The sequence below is a fragment of the Phyllostomus discolor genome, chromosome 5 (genome assembly GCF_004126475.2).
Source record: "Phyllostomus discolor isolate MPI-MPIP mPhyDis1 chromosome 5, mPhyDis1.pri.v3, whole genome shotgun sequence".
NCBI lineage: Eukaryota > Metazoa > Chordata > Mammalia > Chiroptera > Phyllostomidae > Phyllostomus > Phyllostomus discolor.
The window spans coordinates 128848010-128871612 of record NC_040907.2 but is presented as its reverse complement, the minus strand read 5'-3'; the positions used below and the strand labels follow the sequence as shown (position 1 = coordinate 128871612).

The 23603-nt window shown below is 35.7% G+C and overlaps 1 protein-coding gene across 3 annotated transcripts in view; it reads right to left on the bottom strand.

The window, feature by feature from the left end:
* CTNNA3 (catenin alpha 3) overlaps positions 1–23603 on the bottom strand; it is a 1497017-nt gene that overhangs the window by 1108557 nt on the left and 364857 nt on the right. For all 3 annotated transcript variants that reach the window (XM_028513307.2, XM_036026899.1, XM_036026898.1), the window contains exon 6: positions 23332–23595. In XM_028513307.2, the coding sequence (XP_028369108.1) occupies positions 23332–23595 (264 nt within the window). The remainder of the gene's footprint in view (positions 1–23331; positions 23596–23603) is intronic.

The following is a 23603-nucleotide window of genomic DNA, read 5'->3' as shown; positions in this document are numbered from 1 at the left end:
CTGGAAAACCTCTCCACTTTTACCTCAACATGCTTTTCCATCCATTTTTTTCTTCCCATTTGTCTTCAAAGATGACCTCTACCTCTCCCTCTCCTTCCCACACCCACCTCTTTCTTTTCAAGGCTAACTTCTCTTTTTGTACTCTAATCTCAAGCCCCAAGTCCTCTTCCATGATTCATTCCTTAAATTTTGAGTCCCTCTTCAGAGTCTACTATGTGCCAGGAACTAGTGGTGGAGTGGAGGGCATCCCCTATGCTCCTCATACCTGGGCTCACAGCCTAGAGGAACTGGCAGACATTAACCAAATAATTACATAAATATATATCTGCAATGTGGATGTGTGATGTAAATAAAGTATTGAAAGTAGAGTGGAGGTTGCCCAGGCATAACTGGACAATTGGGTGAAGAATCAGAATACAGATAAAGCAGAGGTAAGCTCTAGGGAAGTCATAGGATTCCCAAGATGGGCTTTAAATTTCCACAAAATGTGGAATTGAAAATTTGGAGGTAATCTTATCCAGAACTTATTGGGTCTACTTGAATAGGCATCAGGGTTATAATTATGTGCAACTTAAAGCAACAGGCAGAACATTGTGTAACCTGAAAACAAGGCAAAGGGAAGAGATGGACTTTACCCCTAAAACAGTTAAATCACCTGATCCAAACTTCAGTAGGACACAGAACACGTCCTGAAAGGCAGGGAAGAGGTCTGTGCAGGCAGAATGAGAATATAAATTGCATTTATCTATAGAATACAAATGTAGGGAAATCAGGCCCTAAAAAGCAATGATCACATTTAAATTGTAAAATCATTGGCACACTCAAGTATTTTAAATTTAAAGAATGCATATGACCTATGGACTAAGAGTGTGATAACCAAACCAAATAATGAGACAGGGGATGACTTAAAATACTTTAAATCTTTTATTGGGGAAGTTGTAGTTTAAATCAACATTGCTGATCACTTTCCATTTTCATTGCACCTAAAACCTATCTTTCAGGAAAGAACATACAATGTGAAGGTTATTTTAGTCAATATGAGGTATGGTGGAAGAAGTCTCTGTGACCTTGGGAAACACAAAAATAAATGCTAACTTTTTAGAAGATTGAGATCATGGCTCAATATGTTTTTAAAGTGATTAAGATGATGTGAATTCATATAAAATAAATTGGAAAGAATGTCATAATATATTATAGAGTAAAAAACAAAAGTTGCAGAATAATATATAGTGGTATTATATATATTTAAAAAATAAACAAACAACAATACTTTAGATTTTCCTTGAAAATATATAAGTATATACCATATTCTTCAGACCATAAGATCCACCTAGGTTTTAGAGGAGGAAAATAGGAAAAAAAATTTTGAAGCAAAAAATGTGGTAAAATATTTAATAACACAAACAACATAATATTTCACCAATGTAAATGTAAACAGAACTCGACAGCAGCATTAACAACCATTATTCCTCCCAAATTTGGGGAGGGAAAGGTGTGTCTTACAGTCGGAAAAATATGGTAAGATCCTAGGAAAAAGTCTAAGGAAAAAGACCAATGCCATAGCAATTGTTATCTCTGAAAATAATCCATAATAGGGTATTAGTCAAAGATCTTGTTATTTGATTATAGTCAAATAGTTGTGTAATATTTATAAAATTATAAACCAATTAAAAATTTAAACTCAAACTTTAAAAAATGATAATTATGAATCAAACGTGTATTATTCCTTTTGATGCTAGATATTCATCAACTAATTATTTTGGATCAAAATAGAAAAAAAATAATGCTTCCTTTATTTACCAGAATAAAATATAATATCAAGCTTTCATATTATTTTGAAAGAGTTTAAATTGGCTATGTTAGATTTCATCATTATAAAAGTTTATTAACATGTCATTTGAAATAATAAAGACTTAAGACTGCCAAGTGCCAGGGCTCTCTTTTGTAGCATCAGAAAACCTCAGTATGAATCTAGGCCCTCCACTCATGTTAAGAAAGTGGTTTAAGTTTTGTGAACCTTTATTTTAGCCATTGTAGAGTGGCAAAAATAAAACCTACACCTATCATATAAGATTTATTTAATGTATCTTTATAGCACATCTTAATATCTGCTAGGGTCAGCCCTACCTCATAGTTTCCTGCTGATATTATTTTTACTTTTATATACACTACAGTCTAATTCCTCATAAATAGGGCCACAGTATACTATGAAGGAAGCTTCACTTCCTAAAACAGAGTACTCTATATACAACGCTCTATATATGGGAGTTTATAATCAGGTATTGAACCCACAAATATTTATTAATCATCCAAACTTCAAATCCTGAGCAAGACCTTGGCCACAGCTGACCAGAACATATAGAAAGTTATAAAAAATCTTAAACAAGCTGAAGCATAAAATCAATATAGCTGGAAAAAGTTCTCTGTATTTTAATAAACATGATATAATAAATCCTACTCATCATTCACACACTTTATACTATGATGAGATTGATCCTATTTACATTCAAAACACAAAAAAATCTTACACCTATTCTCCAAAGTGAAATTGCCTATCAAAAGAGATGTAGCTGTGATTATAATCAAGTACCAACATTCTTCACAAAAACACATGCTATGTCTCAAGTTGGAAGCAGCAAAAATAATAACCACATAGCATAAATGAGTTTCTCAAGCAACCATATTATCAATCTTCAGAGTGAGTGATAAAAATGGAACAAAATTTTCCTAATGATTACAAGAGCAAATGCTACTGAGAGAACTCACAGGCTCTCCTTTGTCTAGTATATCCCTTATTTTAATGCATTTCTACTTGACTAATTAAAGAATATAAGCTGTAGGTATAAAAATTTAAAAGAAGGAAAAATATGAGCAATAAACTACAAATTAAGTCAGATGATCAACATATTATTTATACTACTTTGCTAAATTAGTGTAATTTACACACAAAGTTAACTACATATTCAGTTATATTGTCAAAATGTACACAATTTGCATTCTGTTGTGTATGAACAGAAAAATAGAAAATATTTTAGAAACACATTAATACGCTTATAAATTCAATATTGAATTTAGATTCAATAGATTCCTTGATAGAATTCCTTATAGATTCCTTTTAAAAATTCTAAATAATAGGTTTAGACCATGTAAATATCCCAATGAGTACTGTGATAGTGGTTTTATCAGAGCACCAATAAAAAATTTCCCCTGAGGTAGTAACCTCTCATTCTAGGCATATTTTTGGCAGAATTTAACAATTTGATTCTTGCATAGTACCATATCATGAATTGTTTGCTTCCTTTTGTACCTGGTTAAACCAAAAATAAAATAAACTTTCAAGAATTCTTCTATTTTCAAAGCTTCACTAGATATTAGGGAGTTGCAAATCAAAACTACCATGAGATAGAACTGCAGACCTGTTAGAATTGTTATTATCCACAAGGCAAGTTATAAAAAGTACTGGAGAGGTTGCAGAGAAAAGGGAACCCTTGTTCACTGCTGGTGGAAATGTAGACTGGTGCAGCCACTATGGAAAACAGAATGGAGGTTTCTAAAAATATTAAGAATACAGTTACCATATGATCCAGCAATCCCTCTTCTGTGTATCTATCCCAGAAAACCTGAAAATATGTATTCACAATGATATGTGCACCACTATGTTCACTGCAGCATTATTCGCGATGGCCAAGACAAGGAGACAACCAAAGTGTCCTTTGAGAGAAGATTGAATAAAGATTTTGGAATGCTACTTGGTCATAAAAAAATGTTACTTGAAGCCCTGGCTGGCGTAGCTCAGTGGATTGAGCGCAGGCTGGGAACCAAAGTGTCCCAGGTTCGATTCCCAGCCAGGGTACATTCCTGGGTTGCAGGCCATAACCCCCAGCAACCACACATTGATGTCTCTCTCTCTGTTTCTCTCTCTCTCTCTCTCTCTCTCTCTCTCTCTCTCTCCCCCCTTCCTTCCCTCCCTAAAAATAAATAAATAAAATCTTTAAAAAAAAAATGTTACTTGGTCATAAAAAAAGATGAAATACTGCCATTTGTGACAACATGGATGGACACTGAGAATATTATATGAAATGAAGTCAGTCAGAAAAAGATAAAAAACGTGATTTCACTCATATGTGAGATATGAAACTGAAACTCATGGACACAGACAGCAAGGTGGTGGTTGCTGGAAGGAAGAGGTTGGAGGAAGTGGGGGGTAGAGGGAGCCTAATATATGGTGATGGAAGATGGTTTGACTGTAGGTGCGGGGCACACAGTGCAATGTACCGATCTAGTATCATAGAAGTATACACTTGAAACCTAAATGATGTTTTTAGTCAATGTTGCCCCAATAAATTTGATCAAAAAATAAAACAAAACCAAAAACAAAAAAATAATTGTAACACAAACACTTCGAAGAACATATTGATTTTGTTGTAATATTAAATGTAATGTTGAATGAATCTTAATACTTCTTACCAGAATATTGCTAACTAGCAATATATTCTAGGCAATATATACTAATGAAGGAACACAAGTGAAATCTTTGTTATTACCTATTTGAAAATATGTTTACATGTTTGTTTTATCTCTGTTCATGGTATGTTTTTAAACTATAAAAAATCCTAAAAATATATAAGCAAGGATGATTTACTCTTTCTACAATGAACTTAGAGAAAATCAGATGATTTTTATGCACAATTACATTACTAAAAATATAGCAAACACCCCAATACTCTTAATTCCCTTAGTAACACCATGGGTGTCCTACTTTCTATGTCCATGAGTTCTGCTGATTGCAAACCTCACTGAATATAAAACTGCAAAATGTAAACAAATGTTTGAATAGTTCCTGCCACTTCCAAGGTTTACGGCACTGCTTATGCCAGTCAACAGTTCTCCCAGAAAACAACTCATTGGCACAGGAGAGAAGAGATACAAATGGGACAACAGGAGAAATAAGTAATCCCATGTGTGCTCTGTTTTTATTTGACTCTACCTTCACTTCTGTTTATAATTATGTCTTTTGGGAGAAATAGTAGGTTAAGTGCTTTGGATTCACAGGGATTGCACGAAGCAGAGCACAGAAAAGAGCAGCGAGGGCACCACAGCCACACCTAATAACTGTGAAGTTCTCGAAGCTGAGACTTCCCTCGGATCCCCTGAAAAATGATGACTGAAGCTATGACTGCTAGATGGCAACCATTTCTTACTAACAGCATTACTCAGATGCGTTTGATGGGGCCCCTAACTCTTTCCTCATGTTTCCTAAAGCACTGCTATTCCAAGGCTGTAGAGATGATATTCTGAATATTTTGAAGTTACACCCAGCAAAGATATCTTTGGCATGAAAAGAGTTAAGAATCTGCTCTTTTCCTAGAATTCAATACATAATTAAAAATAAATTAACCCAAATGTTTCTAAGTAATTTTTCTAGTCAACTGGAACTAAAGAAAAAAATTTGCTCTAGTTATTGTGTTTGAAAACTTATATTTAGAATGCATTCATCTGTAAGTGCCACAAAATAATCATTTTAGATTCTTTATAAAAACCATAGTCTTGGTAGAAATTGGGATGAAACTGTATTGGCTGATCCTCTAGAGTGATATCCAAAAGAACTTCCTGTGATGACAAAAATTTTCTGTATCTACAATGACCAATACAGTAGCCACTAGCTACAGGTAACTGTTAAACACTTAAACTGTGGCTAACACAACTGAAGAACTGAATTTTTAATTTTACTTTTTTAAATAGTCATTCTATTACAGTTGTCCCAATTCTTCCCTTTTGCCCTCCTCCACCCAGCCCACTCCCACCCCCACAGTCTCAGTTGTCCTCACCCATGGGTCATTCATTCCTGTTCTTTGACAAATCCCTACCCCTTCTTTCCACCAAGCCCATCTCCCCTCCTCCTCTCTTAGAGCGGTCAGTCTGTTCCATGTCTCTATATCGCTGCTTCTTTTCTGCTCGTTCGTCTATTTTGTTCATTAGATTCCTCATAAGTGAGGTCAATGGTAATTTTACTTAATTGAAATTTATTTAAACTTAAATTGAAATAGCTAACTGTGACAAGTGGCTACTATATTAAACAACACAGCTTTACAAATTGCTCTCCATTTTATTTTCTGCAACATGAGATTCTTCTATTATGATAGCCTCTTAGCTGGGTTTCACTAGGTTAAAGGCTGTGATGACCCCTCTGTTTAGGGGGAATAAATCAGTATCTCTCTACCATCATTTGGTGCTTAGAAGAATTACCCCCCAAATAAAACCACTAGGAGATCCTAATGCATAGCAAAAGCAGTTGAAAGGTTGAGATTAAAAGCACTATTTCCCTAAACTGGTCCTTATCTTTGGAGAAACTACTGGGGAGCATAGAATTTTATGCTGTGGTCAGTCATTAAGCCTCACTGTATCAGGTTCTTTCCTGATGACTAATTGGGAATAAGTTAGTTAAGAAAAGGAGGCAGCTCCAGAGCATATGTATCCCTGTGAGAAAAGGTAAGAAGCCAGTTTTGGGTGGCTAGGACACAGGTATTAGTGGGAGAAGAGGGAACAGGTACCCTGAGAAGAGAATTCTGAAAGGAAAGATGAGAAGGACCATCTAAGACAACAGTCACTATTCCACAGTTTAATTCATTATTCATTTCATATCCCTCTTCTTTTTGTATTCAAGGATATCACCAGTACTGTTCATAACAGAGTGTAGATGAGTAATTAGAAAGGCCAGTCACTGGCTTAATGTTCTTTCCAAATTAAGAATACCTGTAGAAAAAAATCAATTGATTATGTACTTAACCACTGTTCAGGATTTTTACTTTACTAGCTACATAATAACATACTCAAAAGTTGGTCAGAAAAATGTGAAACAAAAATCACTCCTTCTGTTATTATTTGATCTTTTGAAGATTTTTCCTAAAGGCCATACTTTTCTCCCTCATGCTTAATCAGCCTGATACAGGTTTTCCATTCTATTGAGGTAAAAGAACATGTAAAATACAAGGAGGGTGAAGACAAGAGGAGAAGGGGTGGAAGGGAATGCACAAAAGGTAAAGGGGCTGGGGAACGGATGGGCGGGTAGTTGAGATGGGGACTGAGAAGAAGGGAAAGGCGGGGACAGGAGAAGAGAGAAAAGCAGAGAAAATGAGAAGAAAAACAGTAAAGGAGAAGCAGCAGTTTCATGAAACCTCTTGTGTCGTGCACACTGGCAATAATTAACACTAACATGATGCTGTGCTTAATGATTCAGCAGAACTTTTAGGTAGTAAGGGGATGACTACAAAAGTACTTGACAATCCAGCCCCCCAAAATCTAGCTCTTAGCATTATAGATTTTTAAAGGTAACTGTTTTTAATAATTTTATAAGCTACAGTTGTCTAACATCCCTTTCTGCAAGCTAAAGTAGTCTCATAGTTTTGGTAAATGGGTACAAACAACATTTAATAGAAAAGTAATGTTAAAAAAATACATCTATATATCCAGACTATTTTCAATTAGATAATGATCTTATGTAGTGTGATAGGCAATTAAAGAATATAAACTCCATACTTTAATTAGCACATTGTGCCATGAAGGAAAATTCCATCACTGGACTCCATTTCAGACTTTTCTAATCAGTATGCCATAAAATACTAGTTTTCCATTATGACTGCAAAGCAAAACTGTGATAAGGACTCTTCGTCCCTTTTCTTTGCATACAAAGAAGAAAGTAATTGAATATGAAGCCAAAATCAGAGCTTGGAAGGAGTGCCTCATCTTGAGAGACTTGCAGGGGTACATGGGATAGTTAATGGGAGAAAAGTATCAGGTGCCAGTGAAAACTAATTGAGGTAAAAATGAATAGGATTATTTCTCTGTATTCTAGAAGAGGAATTATTACACTTATAGGGTTTTCAACTTAACTTAATTGTGGTTATGGCAGCTATTTCCATATTTAAAGAGCTGATGGAAAAAAAGTGTGTGGAAATTTCAAAATACCCTCGGGAATTACATGAATCAAAAGGGAATGGGTCATTCGTACATGTCCTTTGTCTAGTCCCCCACCGACATGGACAACGGTGCGGGAATTGACTGTGGGAGCAGGGGCTGGGATGGGTGGAGGAGGGAAAAATTGAGATGACTGTAATAGAATAACAAAAAATTATTTAATAAAAAATTAATTGGCAAAAAAAGAAATGGGAACTCTTTCTATTGATGAAAAGAGTAAAGTATCCACCATCCCAATTTAAGGGCACTTTTAAAGTAAGCAAGGCATCTTGATCTCACCTTTAACAGAAACCTAAACCACAAAACAAACAAAAAGCAAAATATAACCAAAGACACTGAAACAGAAAACAGGCTGACAGTGACCAGAGAGGAGAGGGGAGGGAGTTTCAGGGGAAAAGGGGAAGGGTTTACAGGAACAAGTATAAAGGACACATGGACAAAAACTAAGGGGGGAGGGGTGGAAATGGGACGGAGGTGGAGAGGGCTGGGGGTGTTGGCTTGGATGGGAGTAAAAGAAGGAAAATTGTACTTGAACAGTTAAATTAAAAAATAATAAAATAAAATTTCTTGCCTGGATGGCGTAGCTCAGTGGATTGAGCTCGGGCTGTGAACCAAAGTGTCGCAGGTTCGATTCCTAGTCAGGGCACATGCCTAGGTTGCAGGCCACAGCCCCTAGCAACCGCACATTGATGTTTCTCTCTCTCTCTCTTTTTCCCTCCATTCCCTCTCTAAAAATAAATAAATAAAATCTTTATAAAAAATTTCTTGCAAGGCAAAAAAAATAGAAATAAAAAAATAAAGTAAGCAAGACATCTTGATACTCCCTCAAGAAAGCACAAAATTCTTTCAAAAAGAGGGTAATTACCTGAGGGTAATACAGCACCTGCATCAGCACTGAATGTGATTCTTAACATGTAGGTGGTTCTGAGGAGGCTGTCTGCTAAATTGTTAACTTTTTGTAAGAGGTAAGGTAACCCTATCTCCAAATCCATTCATGATGAGGGCCACTGACTGGGGGGCTGCAGCCTGTCAAAACCCCCTGCCTTTACAGCTCAAGCCACTCCTACTGTTTCACAATCCCAAAGATGCCCACAGGTCTTGCACCAGGTAGATAATAATGCTCAGTCTATCACCCTTTCCTCATTAATCTGCCCAAGCCCAAAAGAGGGTCATGTGTACAGTTTACAGTTACCTTTTCAATGAAAACTGTAACATAAACACCATACACATTCCACCTAATTACAAATATTTTAAGCCCTATATTTAAGTTAAGAATATACATACTTAGAAATTCTTTCACATCAGAAAATGTCAGATAAAAGTCTGTTCTCACCATCTTGAGTATAATGTGTTTCAGTATGATGTATCTCATCTATTTTTCATCAAGAGGTCAATTGACCTCAACTGATGCTCTCTCAGTCTCTGGAGTCACTCACCTGATGGCTTTATCTATTTGTTACACAGCCTCATCCATCATTATCATTCGCACAGTGCCTCTGGCCTTCCTCCTTCTCTGTAAGACTGACCTCACATACTAGCCCAATATTCACATGATTAAGATAGAAATGTAAGAAGAAAAATATGGTCAGACCCATTCTAGGCATTGAAGAAGCCACTATGCCTATTAGAGACAGTATGGTTTCCATGGAAAGCATATAAGATTAATCTTCCTCCCACAAAGTCACTAACCTTCAAAACTCATGGCTACTGGCAGGCAGCTTAACCAATATGACCTCCTGCAGCTGCAAGACAGATCCATGCATCTGTGCTGTATGCATTTGCTCAGGCTGCTTTTCCATCTGCAGGACATGACATATGCCATTTGATTGGCTTATAGAAGGCTTGGACAAGAGTCAGAGAGTGTTGGCAGTCACCTCATGTCTATTCATTGCTTTTCATTTTTTCGCTTTGCTCTAGGGTTTTTGGTCTTTGCTCTTTTAAATCCTGCTTGCTGTATTATTCATTTAACTTCAAGTGGTCATTTGTGGCTAACAAAGCTAGAATTTTGTGAAAGTACAACTTGCACTTAGTCCAAACTACTTAGATGTCACTAATTAACCTAACTTAGCAAATTTCACTTTAATTACAATTCTATCTTGGATTTCATATGTTAATAGTGAGCTAAGATTAGGTGATGGGAACTAAGAAGAGTGCAAGGCAATCTGAAAGTAGCCAAAAGAATTAGGTAGCACCAGCTATATAATGTGATGGGGTTCAGTGCAAAATGGAAGTGCAGGGCCCCTTGTTTAAAACTATTCAGAATTTCAAGACAGCCCCTTCAGATAATGAAACCACACATGAGGCCCTTTTAGCCATGGGGCTTTAGACACAGGTTGTGTGCCCATGAAGACATCCCCAGATTCATAAGAGAAAACAAGAGAAATTTTTGCATTCTTTTTAATCACTAAAGATACTTATTATAAAAACTAGTACATTGGCAATATTTTCTTCACAATCAATAGTATCTTCAACAAAAAGTTTCTGTTTAGGATTTTAAAACACTGTTTTCTTTCTTTTTGAACTATTCATAGAGAACAAGCTTTGAAATTCTACTTACAGCATGAAGTTTAATAAGATTTCAAAACATAATTTCTGATACTTCTGTTACTTTTCTAAATCTATTGTAAATATTAAAATGAAAAATAAAGTTTGTAAATGGTAGATCTGTGGCAACCCCAAATCTTAAACTTGACAGTGAACACCAGCCACCAAAAAAAGCTGCAGGTGCCAAGCTCAAGAAATAGCATGGCCACTGAATAACAGTTTCCAATATAGAGCATAATCAACATCCCAAGGAGCAAAGCATGGTGCTGACCAAATTTTATCAAACTGTGTCCTAAAAACAAAGAATTCTAAAGTTCTTCCCTCCATACTTTGATTAGAGCAAAACAAATCCCTCTAAATTAAAGCTGAAATTCACATGACTAAACATCCATAAAATTATATTTACTAAATGTTTTAAATGTAAGAAATAGATTAATACTCTTATAGAATACATCACTTTTCTTGATTTTAGCTGATTCCTAGGACATTTCTCAAATAAGCTCCAATACACTTAACAAAGTGTTTGCCCAACGGATTGACTGTGCTAGATACAAAGTTTGCTACATATGACACAAACAAAATGGCCCTAATGGATCGCTTTACATGGTAAATACAACACTCTGAAGGCTTTGTGATAATCCGATTACTAATCATATCTACAAATATATGAGGGAACCACAGACATCTCTACTTAAATAAAGCTAGCAGCAGATAACCTTCTGGATTTTGAATGTTAACTAATATTCAAGGAATAATTATGGAAATAGTAAATTGTGTTCAGATAATTTCCCCTCAGAAAACTCCAAAAATATTTTTCAATGCTGAGAAGCTAATAATAACCTCTTTACTGTTGTCTCCCTTGCTTCATATCATAACTCCTTCTCTCAACTCAGGTCATTCCCCTACTGAGGGCACCTGCCTCCACTTTTCCAAGAGTAGGACCATTTTGGGCCTAAGCGGTCGTGAGCCACTTCCCTTTTCTCACCCATCATAGTCACTACGATGGTCAGCTCTCCCCTCTTTACATCGGTCTCTTCTCTTTTCATTTCAACTATCCTAGTTTTAGTCCTTATTACCTCTTACTGGAAATATTATAGAAATCTTTGATTCTTTTTCCTCCATCCATCTAAACCTGCCAAATAATCTGCATGTCATGACTGATTAATCTTCCTACAACATCTACTTGATTTTCTCCTTTCCATAATCAAATATTTCTCCCTTAATAAAGTTCACATTTCTTGAAGTTTGACATTCAGAATGGAACTTCCAAATTTGGTTTTCAGTCCAGATTGTCTACCATTCTCCTGCTGTAGACAGGACAGTGCAGCGTTCAGGAGCATCAGCTGGGAATTCCAATTTCCTTACTGCAGAGAAGGAGCAACATTAGCCTTCTCTTTAAAACAGGAAGATATGAACTTAGGAATGGGTTTTCCTAAGAAGGAAACAAGCTGTTATTAAAAGGAAATTTTAAAGCAAATCTCTAAGACTTAACAGACTTTTTTCCCAGAAAAGTATGTTCTATGAAATGACTTAATTGCAACTAATAAGAAAGCTGAATTTATAAGCTCTGGGACTAAACAAAATACACTGATTTATTGATAGTTACAACTATGACTAAGCCCAATTCTGTGTTGCTGTTCATCCTTAATGGTGTGTTCCTGTGTGGAGTTTTCTTCCAACCCATGTAAAAAGATAAGGACTTATTAGAGAGTCCCCATATACCCAAATTGCAAATGTTTATTATGTTTGTTCAGACATTGACATTTATAAAAGCCCTTTTAGGTAACTGAAAATTCATTAAATGTCCTAGCAAAATTTGGCCCATCTCTCAAGAACCAGCTCAGCTCCCTTTCCATAAAGCCTTCCTTGATTGCTTCTTGCTAGATTGTAAGAGCCTTGAGGATAGAGCCTGAACCGTTTCTGATTCAACAAGCATTTATAGAACAGGTACTATGCCAGAAATTTATCCTTTGGTTATAACCTCACTTGCATATGCAGAGACCACTTCTGCAATAATACACAAAGGATAAAATTAAAATGTTTGTTTCTGGGGAAAAAGTAAAGATAAATATAAATCTGCAAAAAAAGAAAAGCATTCTCTAGGGCAAAAAAGGAAAGACACTTCCCCAACCCCTTCTTTCATCATTTATTTTAGAAAACTTGTCATTGCAATTTTTCCTCTGTCCCTTTGGAAGGTATGTAAATCTTTTTAAAAGCCAAAGTAGTTTCTTGCCATCTTTTCAACCCAGGAATATTGTTCTCAAGGAGCTGGGAGTCATGCCTCTGAAATGTAATCATCAAGGAAGATGATAACCCTGTCTCCCCTTTTCCAAGGGAGGGTGGAAGCCTAACTTCTGTGGGTACCTGGTTTCAAGCTGCAAACCTACTTCTGTCACAAAGATATAATAAGTTTAATTTTCCAATGAATAAAGGCAATTAGCTAACACAGATTGTCATTTCAACTACCAAGTTAATTTAGGATGAACTATGTATGCAAAAAGTACTGCAAGTCCTCTTTTTTTACTTGTTTATTATCTTGATGACATGTATGTAATGGGTTTTATCTGCTTAGCTATATACAATGGTGAGATTTCTTTCTGTATCTGCAATATCTTTAACAGATTGCCTGTGATTCATATCACATTCTGGTTTAATGCTGACTCAATAATAAAGTTTTTCTTTATCTTCTACTTTTGTGAAAAGATTTTTGGGGTTGGCAGGAGATGTTACTTTTAACTTTATTTCCTCAAACCTTACTAGATATCATTGGATCATTTAAATTTATAAATATATTATTTTATATATTATTATATTAAAACACATTAACTTCTCAATAAAAAATTAAAAGGAAAATTAATAAAAGAGGAGATAAGGAGAGAAAATGTGGGAGGTGAATGATAAGAAAGAAAAGAAGGGAGGAAGGAAGAAAAGAAAGAACAAGCTAATGGTAAAACTTAACAAAAATTCCACTCAGGAAAAAAGGACTTCAAAAAGAAAACCCTAAGACTTTCCAACATGACTATAGGATGAGAGGCTTTAGGAATTAAACATACTTTTTACTAAGCAATTAAAAGGTAGAAAATTTAAGCCAATATCCTACTCTCAGAAAAAAAATGACTCAGCAATTGGCCTAGACTGAAGTCACAAGTTAAGCAGACTGAGGTCCTTAACTTTTATTGTGTCCTGGAATCCTCTGGCAATCTGGTGAAAACTAAAACCTGTCCTCAAAATAATTATTCTAATGCATAAAATAAAGGACACATTCAAAAGGAAACCAATTCCATTAACAGTTATAAAATATTTTTAATTTGTCATATTTATACATGAAATAACAAGATCTAGGAGTGGACCTAATAGCATAATAGTAGCAGACATAAATGATACTTTGACCTGAAATGTGGTAATGAAAATGTGGTATGACAATATCTGTAATTTCTACTGGTAACAAGATCTTAAGTATTGCCAGCAATACTGTGGTTTTTGCCTATATTAATAATTAAACAAAATGCTAAATTTTAGATTGAATTTTGAAAGAAAGATCTAATACTTTCCTACCAAAGTCCACAGATACCTGGATTCTATACATGGATCCCCATGAACTTCAGATTAAGAAGCTCATGGGAGTTGTGACTTTAGAACCCAAAGTGGCTCCTAGATAAGCTTAGAAATGTCCACCACAAAGGACAAGAAGCTCTGCTGCAGTACGTGAAACCCCTTTCTTGGTCTAAAGGAGCACCTACATCTCTAACTCTCCTTCCTACACTAATAAAAACATGACCTAGCACTCTTACAATGAAGATTTACAATGACTACAAGGACATTACATGAATATATAAAATACACTGTAGCTACTAATACTGTACAGGCAGAGGTATCCAACCTTTTGGCATCTCTGGGCCACACTGGAAGAAGAGTTGTCTTGGCCCATACATTAAATATAGTGTGACATGTAATCACAAAAAACATCTCATAATGTTTTAAGTAAATTTATGATTTTGTATTGGGTCACACTCATAGCCATCCTGGGCTGCATGCAGCCTGCAGGCCCAGGTTGGACAGCCCTGGTAGAGGAATGGTCTCAACATCTAGAGTGTATAAGGACTACTTGGGAAGCGTGTTACTTGATTCACAACCTCATTGTTAGACTCTATGAAGAGTAATATTCACTTTCACTAGCATCCAAAGTGATTCTAATTCAAGTGGTTAATCACCAAACATTTGAAATAACACTAACAGAATTAAAGAGAGGCTTCAAGTTCAACAGAGAGAACTAAACTCTTGAGGAAATATAATTACTATAATTAACATCCTCAAAGGCATTTAAGTGTATACCTATAAAAAGAATCTCCACAGTTAAACCATGGTGTTCTTGGGAATTAAAAAGTGCAGAAGCAAAAACTACACAACTGAAGAGCTGAAGAGCAGAATGAACACACCTAACAACAAAATCAGTGACAAGAAAACAAAGACAAAGAATTTTCCCAGAAAGGAAATGGCCAGATTATGCAAAGTATAAGAAAAAAATTAAAAACCAGAAGACTCAACCAAACAGGCCAACATCTATCATAGTAGGAGTTTCAGAAGAGAAAAAAATAAAGGGGAAAAATGTGTTTTTTAAAAATATGTTTTAAAAAAGAGTCTAGAAAATACATAGCAAATCCATAATAGCAGTTATTTCTATCAATAAAAATGGAATTGAAATAGATAATACAAGGATATTAATGTTTTCTTTACATATTTATGTAACTGTATGATTATTTTACAAGAATAGGTCTATGCATTCCTTATGAAATGATTAATTTAATCATAAATGAATAACATTAATACTAAAGCTACACCAGGAAAATGCTAATGGAAAGTCAGGATAATTAATACCAGACAAAACAAAATTCAGAGTAGACATCATTAAGCAGGATAAATCAGAACACTTTATAATAATAAAAGGTACAGTCCATCAGGAAGTCATAACAGTCAAGAACATTTCTTTTTGTAATTAATTAATTTATTTTAATTGTCCAAGTACAGTTTTCTGCCTTTTACTGCCATCACAGACAACCCCACCAGCCCTCCCCACCTCCCTCCCATTTCCACCCGCCTTGTTTTTGTCCATGTGTCCTTTGTACTTGTTCCTGCAAACCCTTTCCCTTTTCCCTTGAAATTCCCTCCCCTCTCCCCTGTGGTCACTGTTATTTCTGAACCCAATAATGTTTCTAAGTGTGTGTAACAAAATACCACTAGAAATACAAGGAGAAAAAGGAATGGAATTCTGTTGTAATATAGGAAACTTCAACTCCTTTGTTTCCAACAAGTGAGGTAGAAAACAATAGCAAGGATGTATATAACTTACTGATTAAAATTAAGAACTTCAAGATAATAGATTTTTTAGAACTGCCTATTGAAAAATAAACATTTTTCAAATATATATGGAACTTAAAAATAAATTAAGTAAACCACAAAAAAACCTCTACAAGTTTCAAAGAAAATCCCTAACAATTATAAATTAAAACCTCCATTTTTTACCAAAATTCTGTACAACTAGATATTAATTTAAAAAGATGACAAAAACAAACAAAAAGCACTTTTAAAACTTTTAAAACACACTCCCAAGACTCATTCAAAAAGAAAAAAAATAAATTAAAAGCAATGCCTATTTTGAAAAAAAAAATAAGCAAATAAAGGTACTGCCTGTGAAATTCAAAGGTGTTGAGAAGAAATAAAACAGCATAAATGAATTTATTTTAAAACAAGGAAGAAAAACAAAAAGATAAAAACTAAAAGTAAACAAATAAATTTACTCAATATTATAAAAGAATGGCAAGATTAACCTCCAGAAATTAGAAAGGAGGAGTTAATAATGATAAAAGAAGAAATTAACTAAATTTAAAAATAAATAGTAATCTTAATGACCAAATATATCTACTTTGCAGAATTTATTAAACTGTTCATTGCTGCTTTTGACCCATTTTCTGTGAAGAAAATGGATATCTGAAAGATATGTGTTCTGTCACATGCAAAGTTCTACACATCAAATCAAGTGACAAACTGTGCACTGTGCATTTGGGGTGGTCAATAAATAATAATAAAGAAAAACAAAAATTGCTCTATGTAGACGCCCTGTATAATATGCCTTAAACAAACTTTCCTAAGCAAGATTTCAACCAGTATGAAGTGTGAATTGTCCACTCCTATTACACAGTCTCTTCATCACCTCTATATTTAGTTTTCTTCTTCAATGCTTTTTCTTATTTGTATTTCCCACTAAGGCACTCTCTAATTAACTAAACTAACACTAAGTAGCACTAAATTCCATCCCAGAGTCCCAAGAAGTGTGAAAAATGTGAAAAGTGCCAACACAACTGTTCAAGCTCCTTGGGGACTAATGATCACCTGTCCTGTCAGCTCTCAGAGACAGGTGAGTTAGAAGGCAGACCCTGGTCAGCAGCTGGAAAAGTTAGGACATTAAATGTGCAGCCTAACCCCTTCCAAGAAGAAACTGGGAGCTGGGCTATATTACCTGCTCATTTTGCACTGAGGTGGGGAAAGAGCCAAAGGAAGTACGTGCGTTCCTGTTTACAACTACCTTTTTGTTGTCTATGGTTCCAAGGGACTAAGAAACACCAGGCCTCATTAGCTCCCCAAAATAGGCAAATTAGGAGACAGTTGCCCTGGTAGTGGTCATAAACTTGGGGCACTAGATCTACGGTCCAATCCTTTGCTCTTCAAGGAGAAGCTGGGAAGTGGAGGCTCCCTCTCAATTATATGGTGCTGTGTTATGGGTGAAGATTGTGGGGAGAATGTGTTTCAGCTTTTCCTACCTGTTGTGATGTAGATGTGTTCTCAGTCACCCAATGTACAGGAGTCTTTGAATCCGTTTCCGGTTTTCTCTCAGTAGTAATTGATTCATGTGTATTTGTTTACTCAATGTGTCCACGTATGGAGAGTGTCTTGCCATCTTACTGAGAATAAATTATCCATGTCTTCTTCTAAAAATATTCTTCTGTCTCTAGTGTTCTTTAGGTTTCCTACAATATGTGTATGTGGATTTCCTCTTATTATCTTGCTTAGGAATTTAGGGGCTTGGTAGCTATGGAGCTTGGTGTCTTCCATCAGTTCTAGAAAATTCTTAGTGTCTTTTTTATACTTCCTCTCTTCTGAATCTTAAATTAGAATATTTTAGAATTTGTGACACCATCTTACATGTATCTTAACTGCTTTTTAAACAATGTACTGTATTGTGTCTCTCTGTGGTACATTGTTAGAAACTTCTTCAAATACATCTTTCAGATCATTAATTCTGCTAATCTCCCATTCTACCTAATCACTGAATTTCTTACGATTACATTTTTCATTTTAGATAGTTCTTCCTAGTCAAATTTCATCAGTCTTTTGTTTCTTGATAATACTCCCCATACCCTAGTGAATAAAAGAAGGAATACTGTGTATTAAGCATACAGTTGTAATTTATATTCAATATCCATAGTGTTTGCCAATATGATTTGGCAGTTGGTTCTTTCTGCAGAGTCTCACTTGTGGTGGCTTGTTTACTTGTGTGTCTTGTTAGAACTCATTTTCCTTGGAACTGCATGAGAATATTTTGTGAAATGGGTGTCAAGTACAGAGAAAATCTGATTTTACCGTGACAGGGACTTAGAGGTATTGCCCACACAAGACAATTTTAAATTTTCAGCTGGGGTTTTAGAGGCTATATAGATAATATAAATTGTGACCCAATGTCCAGATAAGGGCAGATTTATTGTTAGAAAATTCCCAAAGATATTTTATATTCTTTTTTTCTGAGCCACCCAGAGCCAAGGTTAAGCCACCAAGTCTTCATACTGTCTCCTGCTGTAGGGGCTGGTGTTTGTCTTGTTCATCCAATGAGGTGATCAAATGTAAGGATTCTCAGCTTTATGAAAGCATCTCATGTGACTTTCAAGTTGGCAGTACATCGGCTTTGTCTTCTGTCCTTGCTTCATGCTCTTTCAAAATCCAGCTATAGGCCATAATGAAAAAGAAATTCCCCCCATCTCCTAGCAAAATGCTGCTGGTGCTAGCTTGCTGGTCTGGATTTCAGCTCTCTTCCTATCTGACTGACCTCAGATTTTCTGAAATTACCTATTGGATTATATGTATTTAAAAATATTTTATCCATCATTTTTATTTTATTTTACTATATTTCTAGAAATCAAATCATTTTTTAAAAAAATCATGTTGAAGTGCTCCTAGATATCAGTAAGTTCCATTCTTATTTAGCTCCTAAATGCTAATCCATTTGGAAGGGGTCTTGTTTTTCCTTCAGGTGAAAACATAAAAATATAAGGACTATACTCTGAAAATTATTACTCTTAATAAATAAGAGTAATAGGCATATAGGCAGCATATCTTGGCAGTTGCAGGGAACCTAAATAAGGCTAGATAGCTACTAAGAGAAAATAATTTTTTCTCTTTGTACTCCATTATCACAGAAAAGAATCTGAGCAGTATATCATTTAGATATGTTTCTGGTGGTTTGCCTCACCATAAAGTGATGTCCCAGCTAAAAGTTCGATGAAGTAGAGTCACCTACCCCAAGTACATACACTACCAGTTGGAAAACTGGGGTAAGGGGAAAATGCTCTTTGCTCCAGTACCACAAAATGACATGCAGCATTCCTCTATTCATTCTTTTCTTCCTTTGCTTACTCAGTGGTATTCACCTAGCACTTACTAAGTATAAAAGCATTGTTCTAGGTGTTGGAGATACAATAAATAAAGAAATATAGGAATGATGATACATAAATGAATATACAGAAAGGGTGATAAAATAAATATGATAGATCTTTGAAAATGAGAAGATACTACAAAACTCCTTTGAAATTATCATCTTTATCACAAAATGATCTGGATAATTCCATGGACCAGATTACAACAGTTGCTTTTTCTCTCCATACAAGAGAAAGCATATCTTGATCCACTTGGATTTTCAAAGCAATTTTCACTGGCAAAGTTTCTTGCTTAAAGACATTTTCAAAATTCTGTTACTCTACAGTTTAACACTTTTCAACTCTCATTCTGACACAAATCCAGGAGGAATGCCCTATTATTCATATTAGCCTTTCCAATACATGTATTGATTTAGCCTGTAAAGTATTCTAATTCAACTTCTGTTTTCTCCACCAATAAATCTCAGGTTTCATATCCACAACCAAGCATGGACCAGAATGAAAGAGTAAACGAAACTTCTGCATGATAACTGTTGAGTAAGCAGGCTGATACATTTCCACACCATTAACATTTAATGAGACTTACTCCCAACAGCGTATTTACTACAATTTATTTCAAAGTATTATATTTACAGAAGCAAGATAGAGCAAAGGTTATTTTGGATCCTTTACCAATACTGCTTCCTATAAATAAAGAAAAGTGCAACCATTTAATTTACAAAATAATTTTAAAAGGCTAAATGCTCATAAATTCTGCTTTATCTAGTTCAGACAGCTTCAGCAGCTATTTATAACTTGGATATAAAAATAGACATAAAATTCAAGCATTTGCACTAGCTGGGGCATCCCTAGCTTTGACTGGGACTGAATTTTAAAGGTTGTTGAAACAGTATTAGGATTTCAGGGAAATACCTTTGGGACTCCCTCCTGCCTTGGTCTGAAGAAGGGCGTTAGCCACATGGCTTGAGAAAGGGATGACTCCAACTGTCACTACTCCTATGCCCACTCCCACCAAAGCTGCATTTCTCTCGCTGGCTCTCTCTCCTCCTCCTCTCTGACCACAGCCATTCCTTGTCTATAATAGACACTTTCAACTAAAGCAAGAAAACAGAAGTCCCAGAAGGAGGAACAATTTGGAAATCTTCTGCCTTCTATAATCCTAGGAATATAGAATGTATAAACTGTACCCTATATGCAAGCATCCCATTCCCTGACACAATTCTGTGTAGCATTGGGAATAATGACATATAATCCTATATGTCCAATCTAGAAAATTCCACCTCGCCTTATCAGCCACTCCCCAAATACAGACTATTTCTACTTAAATGACCCAGGTACAAAGCCCTGTTCACTAACAAGTTATTCTACTTTTTAGAATTGCTTACATTTATAATTTATCTGATGGTTCACAGAGGCTAAGAATTTCAGCATAAAGTGTGTTGAATTTTAATTAAGCACATTAAGTTCCATCTATGAGAATTCAATATAGCACAAAAGTTAGAAATATCTTCAGAAATCAGTGATGAGATTCACATCCTGGCTACTATCACTCACTAGACTTCTGACTTAAGCAAATTGCACAACCTATGTTGGTCTTGGTTTTATTTTCTGTGGAAAAATAAAAATGCTTATCTTAAAGGGACTCTAATAATTAAGTGATAAATTCACATTAGGTGTTTAGCTATCAAAAATGTTCATTTTTAATTCATAGGGGACCTGCCATTCTACTAGTACCACTGATATAAAATTAGTAAGAATCAGTCTTCCCCACAAGGAGTTTCCAATCTTGATAGAAGACAAAGCACATAGCTAAAGGACAAGTTCATTGAGTGCTCATTGCACAGGGCAAATGAAAAGATGACGGGGTATTATTAAACAGTCGCCACTGATCTTCTACACTATTTAGACAAATAGTTCCAAAATTTTTCACATAGATGCCAATAATTAGGAATTTATTAAGTTTTCACATGGATGCCAATAATTAGAAATTAAATAATAGTGGATTAGAAATAAAGGGACTTTTTTAAAAACATGTAACAGAAAAACATGCAAGAAAATTATTCTAAAATTAAATAAAGTATCTAATATTTTACCATGAAACTAATAAAATTAAGAACATAGGAGTTATATGTTATGTGTTTAGTTTTTTTTTAAGTTATTAATTAATAAAACTTAATCATTCTAGTAGCATTGATTTCTTCATTATAGAAGACTCTGCCTTCAAATAGTCACTTCCATTCATAATAATAAGAGCTAAGATTTACTGAGCACTTATTAAGTACCAGGCACTGCTCTAAGCATTTTTAAATGTATTATTAATTCATTGATTCTAACAATATGATGATATATATTCTACTATTACCCCCATTTTATAGGAGAGAAAACAGAGTTAAATAAAATAAGTTTCCTAAGGCCACATGGGTAGTAAGAGTCACAGCTGAGACAAAAACCAGATATTTGGGCTTCAGGACCCTTATTCTTAAGCACTATCCACTGTTGCCCCCATTAAGCAATTACATGTCTGACTTGGATAGCCAATGATCTTTGACATCATACTTGAATGTCTGGTAAATATCTCAAACTCAACATGTTGAAAATTGAGTTTCTTCTCAAGACCAGCTTCACCCACAGTAGTCCCCATGATAGCTAGTGGAAACTTCATTCAACCAGTTGCCAAGCCAAAACAAAACAAAACAAAACAAAACAAAGCCTTGCAGTGATATGTGCTAGACACAGACGCATATTACCCATTTCCCCTTCCAGGTAAGACTTGCCCAACTGTGGGGAGTGAGGGCAGCAGACAGGCCCCCAGTTATCAGTTCTTTCAGGATCTGTTTCAGCTGCAAGGAGCTGCACCACACTGGGCAGGATGGCCTGCTCCAGTGACTGAAAGAGGCATGGAGGCCTGGCTTTTCTGCCTGACAAGGTACACTCAAGAACAACCTTCTCTCCAGAGCTCCCTGCTGATTGGTCCGGGCTTTGTGGGTGTGGCCCGCAAGTAGATTTCTTCCTCTACTTAGTCCTGCTCCTCCTCTCTTCCTTTCACACAAATTACTGCCTAATAACACCTTGTTTCTCAAATTCCATCTAGTGGGTGCTGCTGGAGGACTCAGCCTGCAACACCAGCTAGGATTCCTCCCTTTCTCCCACGTGCCACATCCATTCTGTCAAATCTGGTTGACTCTCCTTACAAAATTCAGTCTTAATATTTACTAATGTCACCCTGGCCCAAACTAAGAAGTGAGGTGGAACGAGGCAGTGAATGTAAACCAATATTACCACAATGGCCTCCTGCCCGAAGGCACCTGGAGCGCTCAGCTGTCTGGAAATTATTTTTCAGTTTCTCCTTTCGTTTCCCTTTCGTCTATGCTCCACACACCGTAGCTGTAGTATCAGCATGTCATTCCTCTTGTTGAAACCTTACAATGAATCTCATTTAACTTGAAGTAAAAGCCAAAGTCCTTAGAAGCCCATGGGGCCCTTTATCACCCAACTTTACTGGGCCTCTGACCTTAGCTTCTACTACGCATCCCCTCATGCTCCCCACCCATCACCCAGCTTCAGGGCTGTCACCTAAACACTGGGGCATGCCTTTGAGCCTTTGTTCTAGATCTCCTCTGCTGATCCTCTAACTTTCTCCAAGCCTTTGATAATATCTCACTTTCTCAATGTAACATTCTATACAGCTTACTTATCTATAATGTTTATTGGTTTTGTTTTTTTGTTTGCCTATGTTCTCCTGTTAGAATGTGAGCTTCATGGACGTAGTGATCTATTAGATCCCAAACACAAAGAACAGTGACAATAATAAGCATTTGTGAAGTGAAAAAATTCTACATTTCATAAATTGATTTATATAAAATAAAGTCATCAGTACAACCTAATTAACAATCCCTAATTTAAGTTTGTTGATTTCCTTGGCAGAGATGTAAAGGAATCAGGGTTCTTCCTGCTTATCAATTCATTGGAAGATACAACACAATGATAAAGTCTAATTGGATGACTGGATCTTTATCTACTCATGCTCTAAACTCCAATGAATCTGAAGACCCACTTTTGTTTACTTTCGTATTGGGCTATCAAACCATGTTTTATCTTTCTTTGGACTTACCTCAAGCTCATCAAGGGCACTTCCCAGGGTTGCCGCCTGAGATTCCACTGGGGCCGTCACATTCTGGATGCCTTGAGAAGCATTTGAAATTACACTGAGGGCATTCTGAATTTCTTCACAAACTGTGTCCTTGCTGGCTTTGAGGGAAGCAACATCAGAATGTTCCAAACAAGCTGAACAAATTGAATGCAAGAGGGGGGAGTTCTCCTTCAATGAGGCCCGGGCCCCTGCAATTTCATCCCTCTGATTTGCAGACTTTAAGTCCTGAGGAT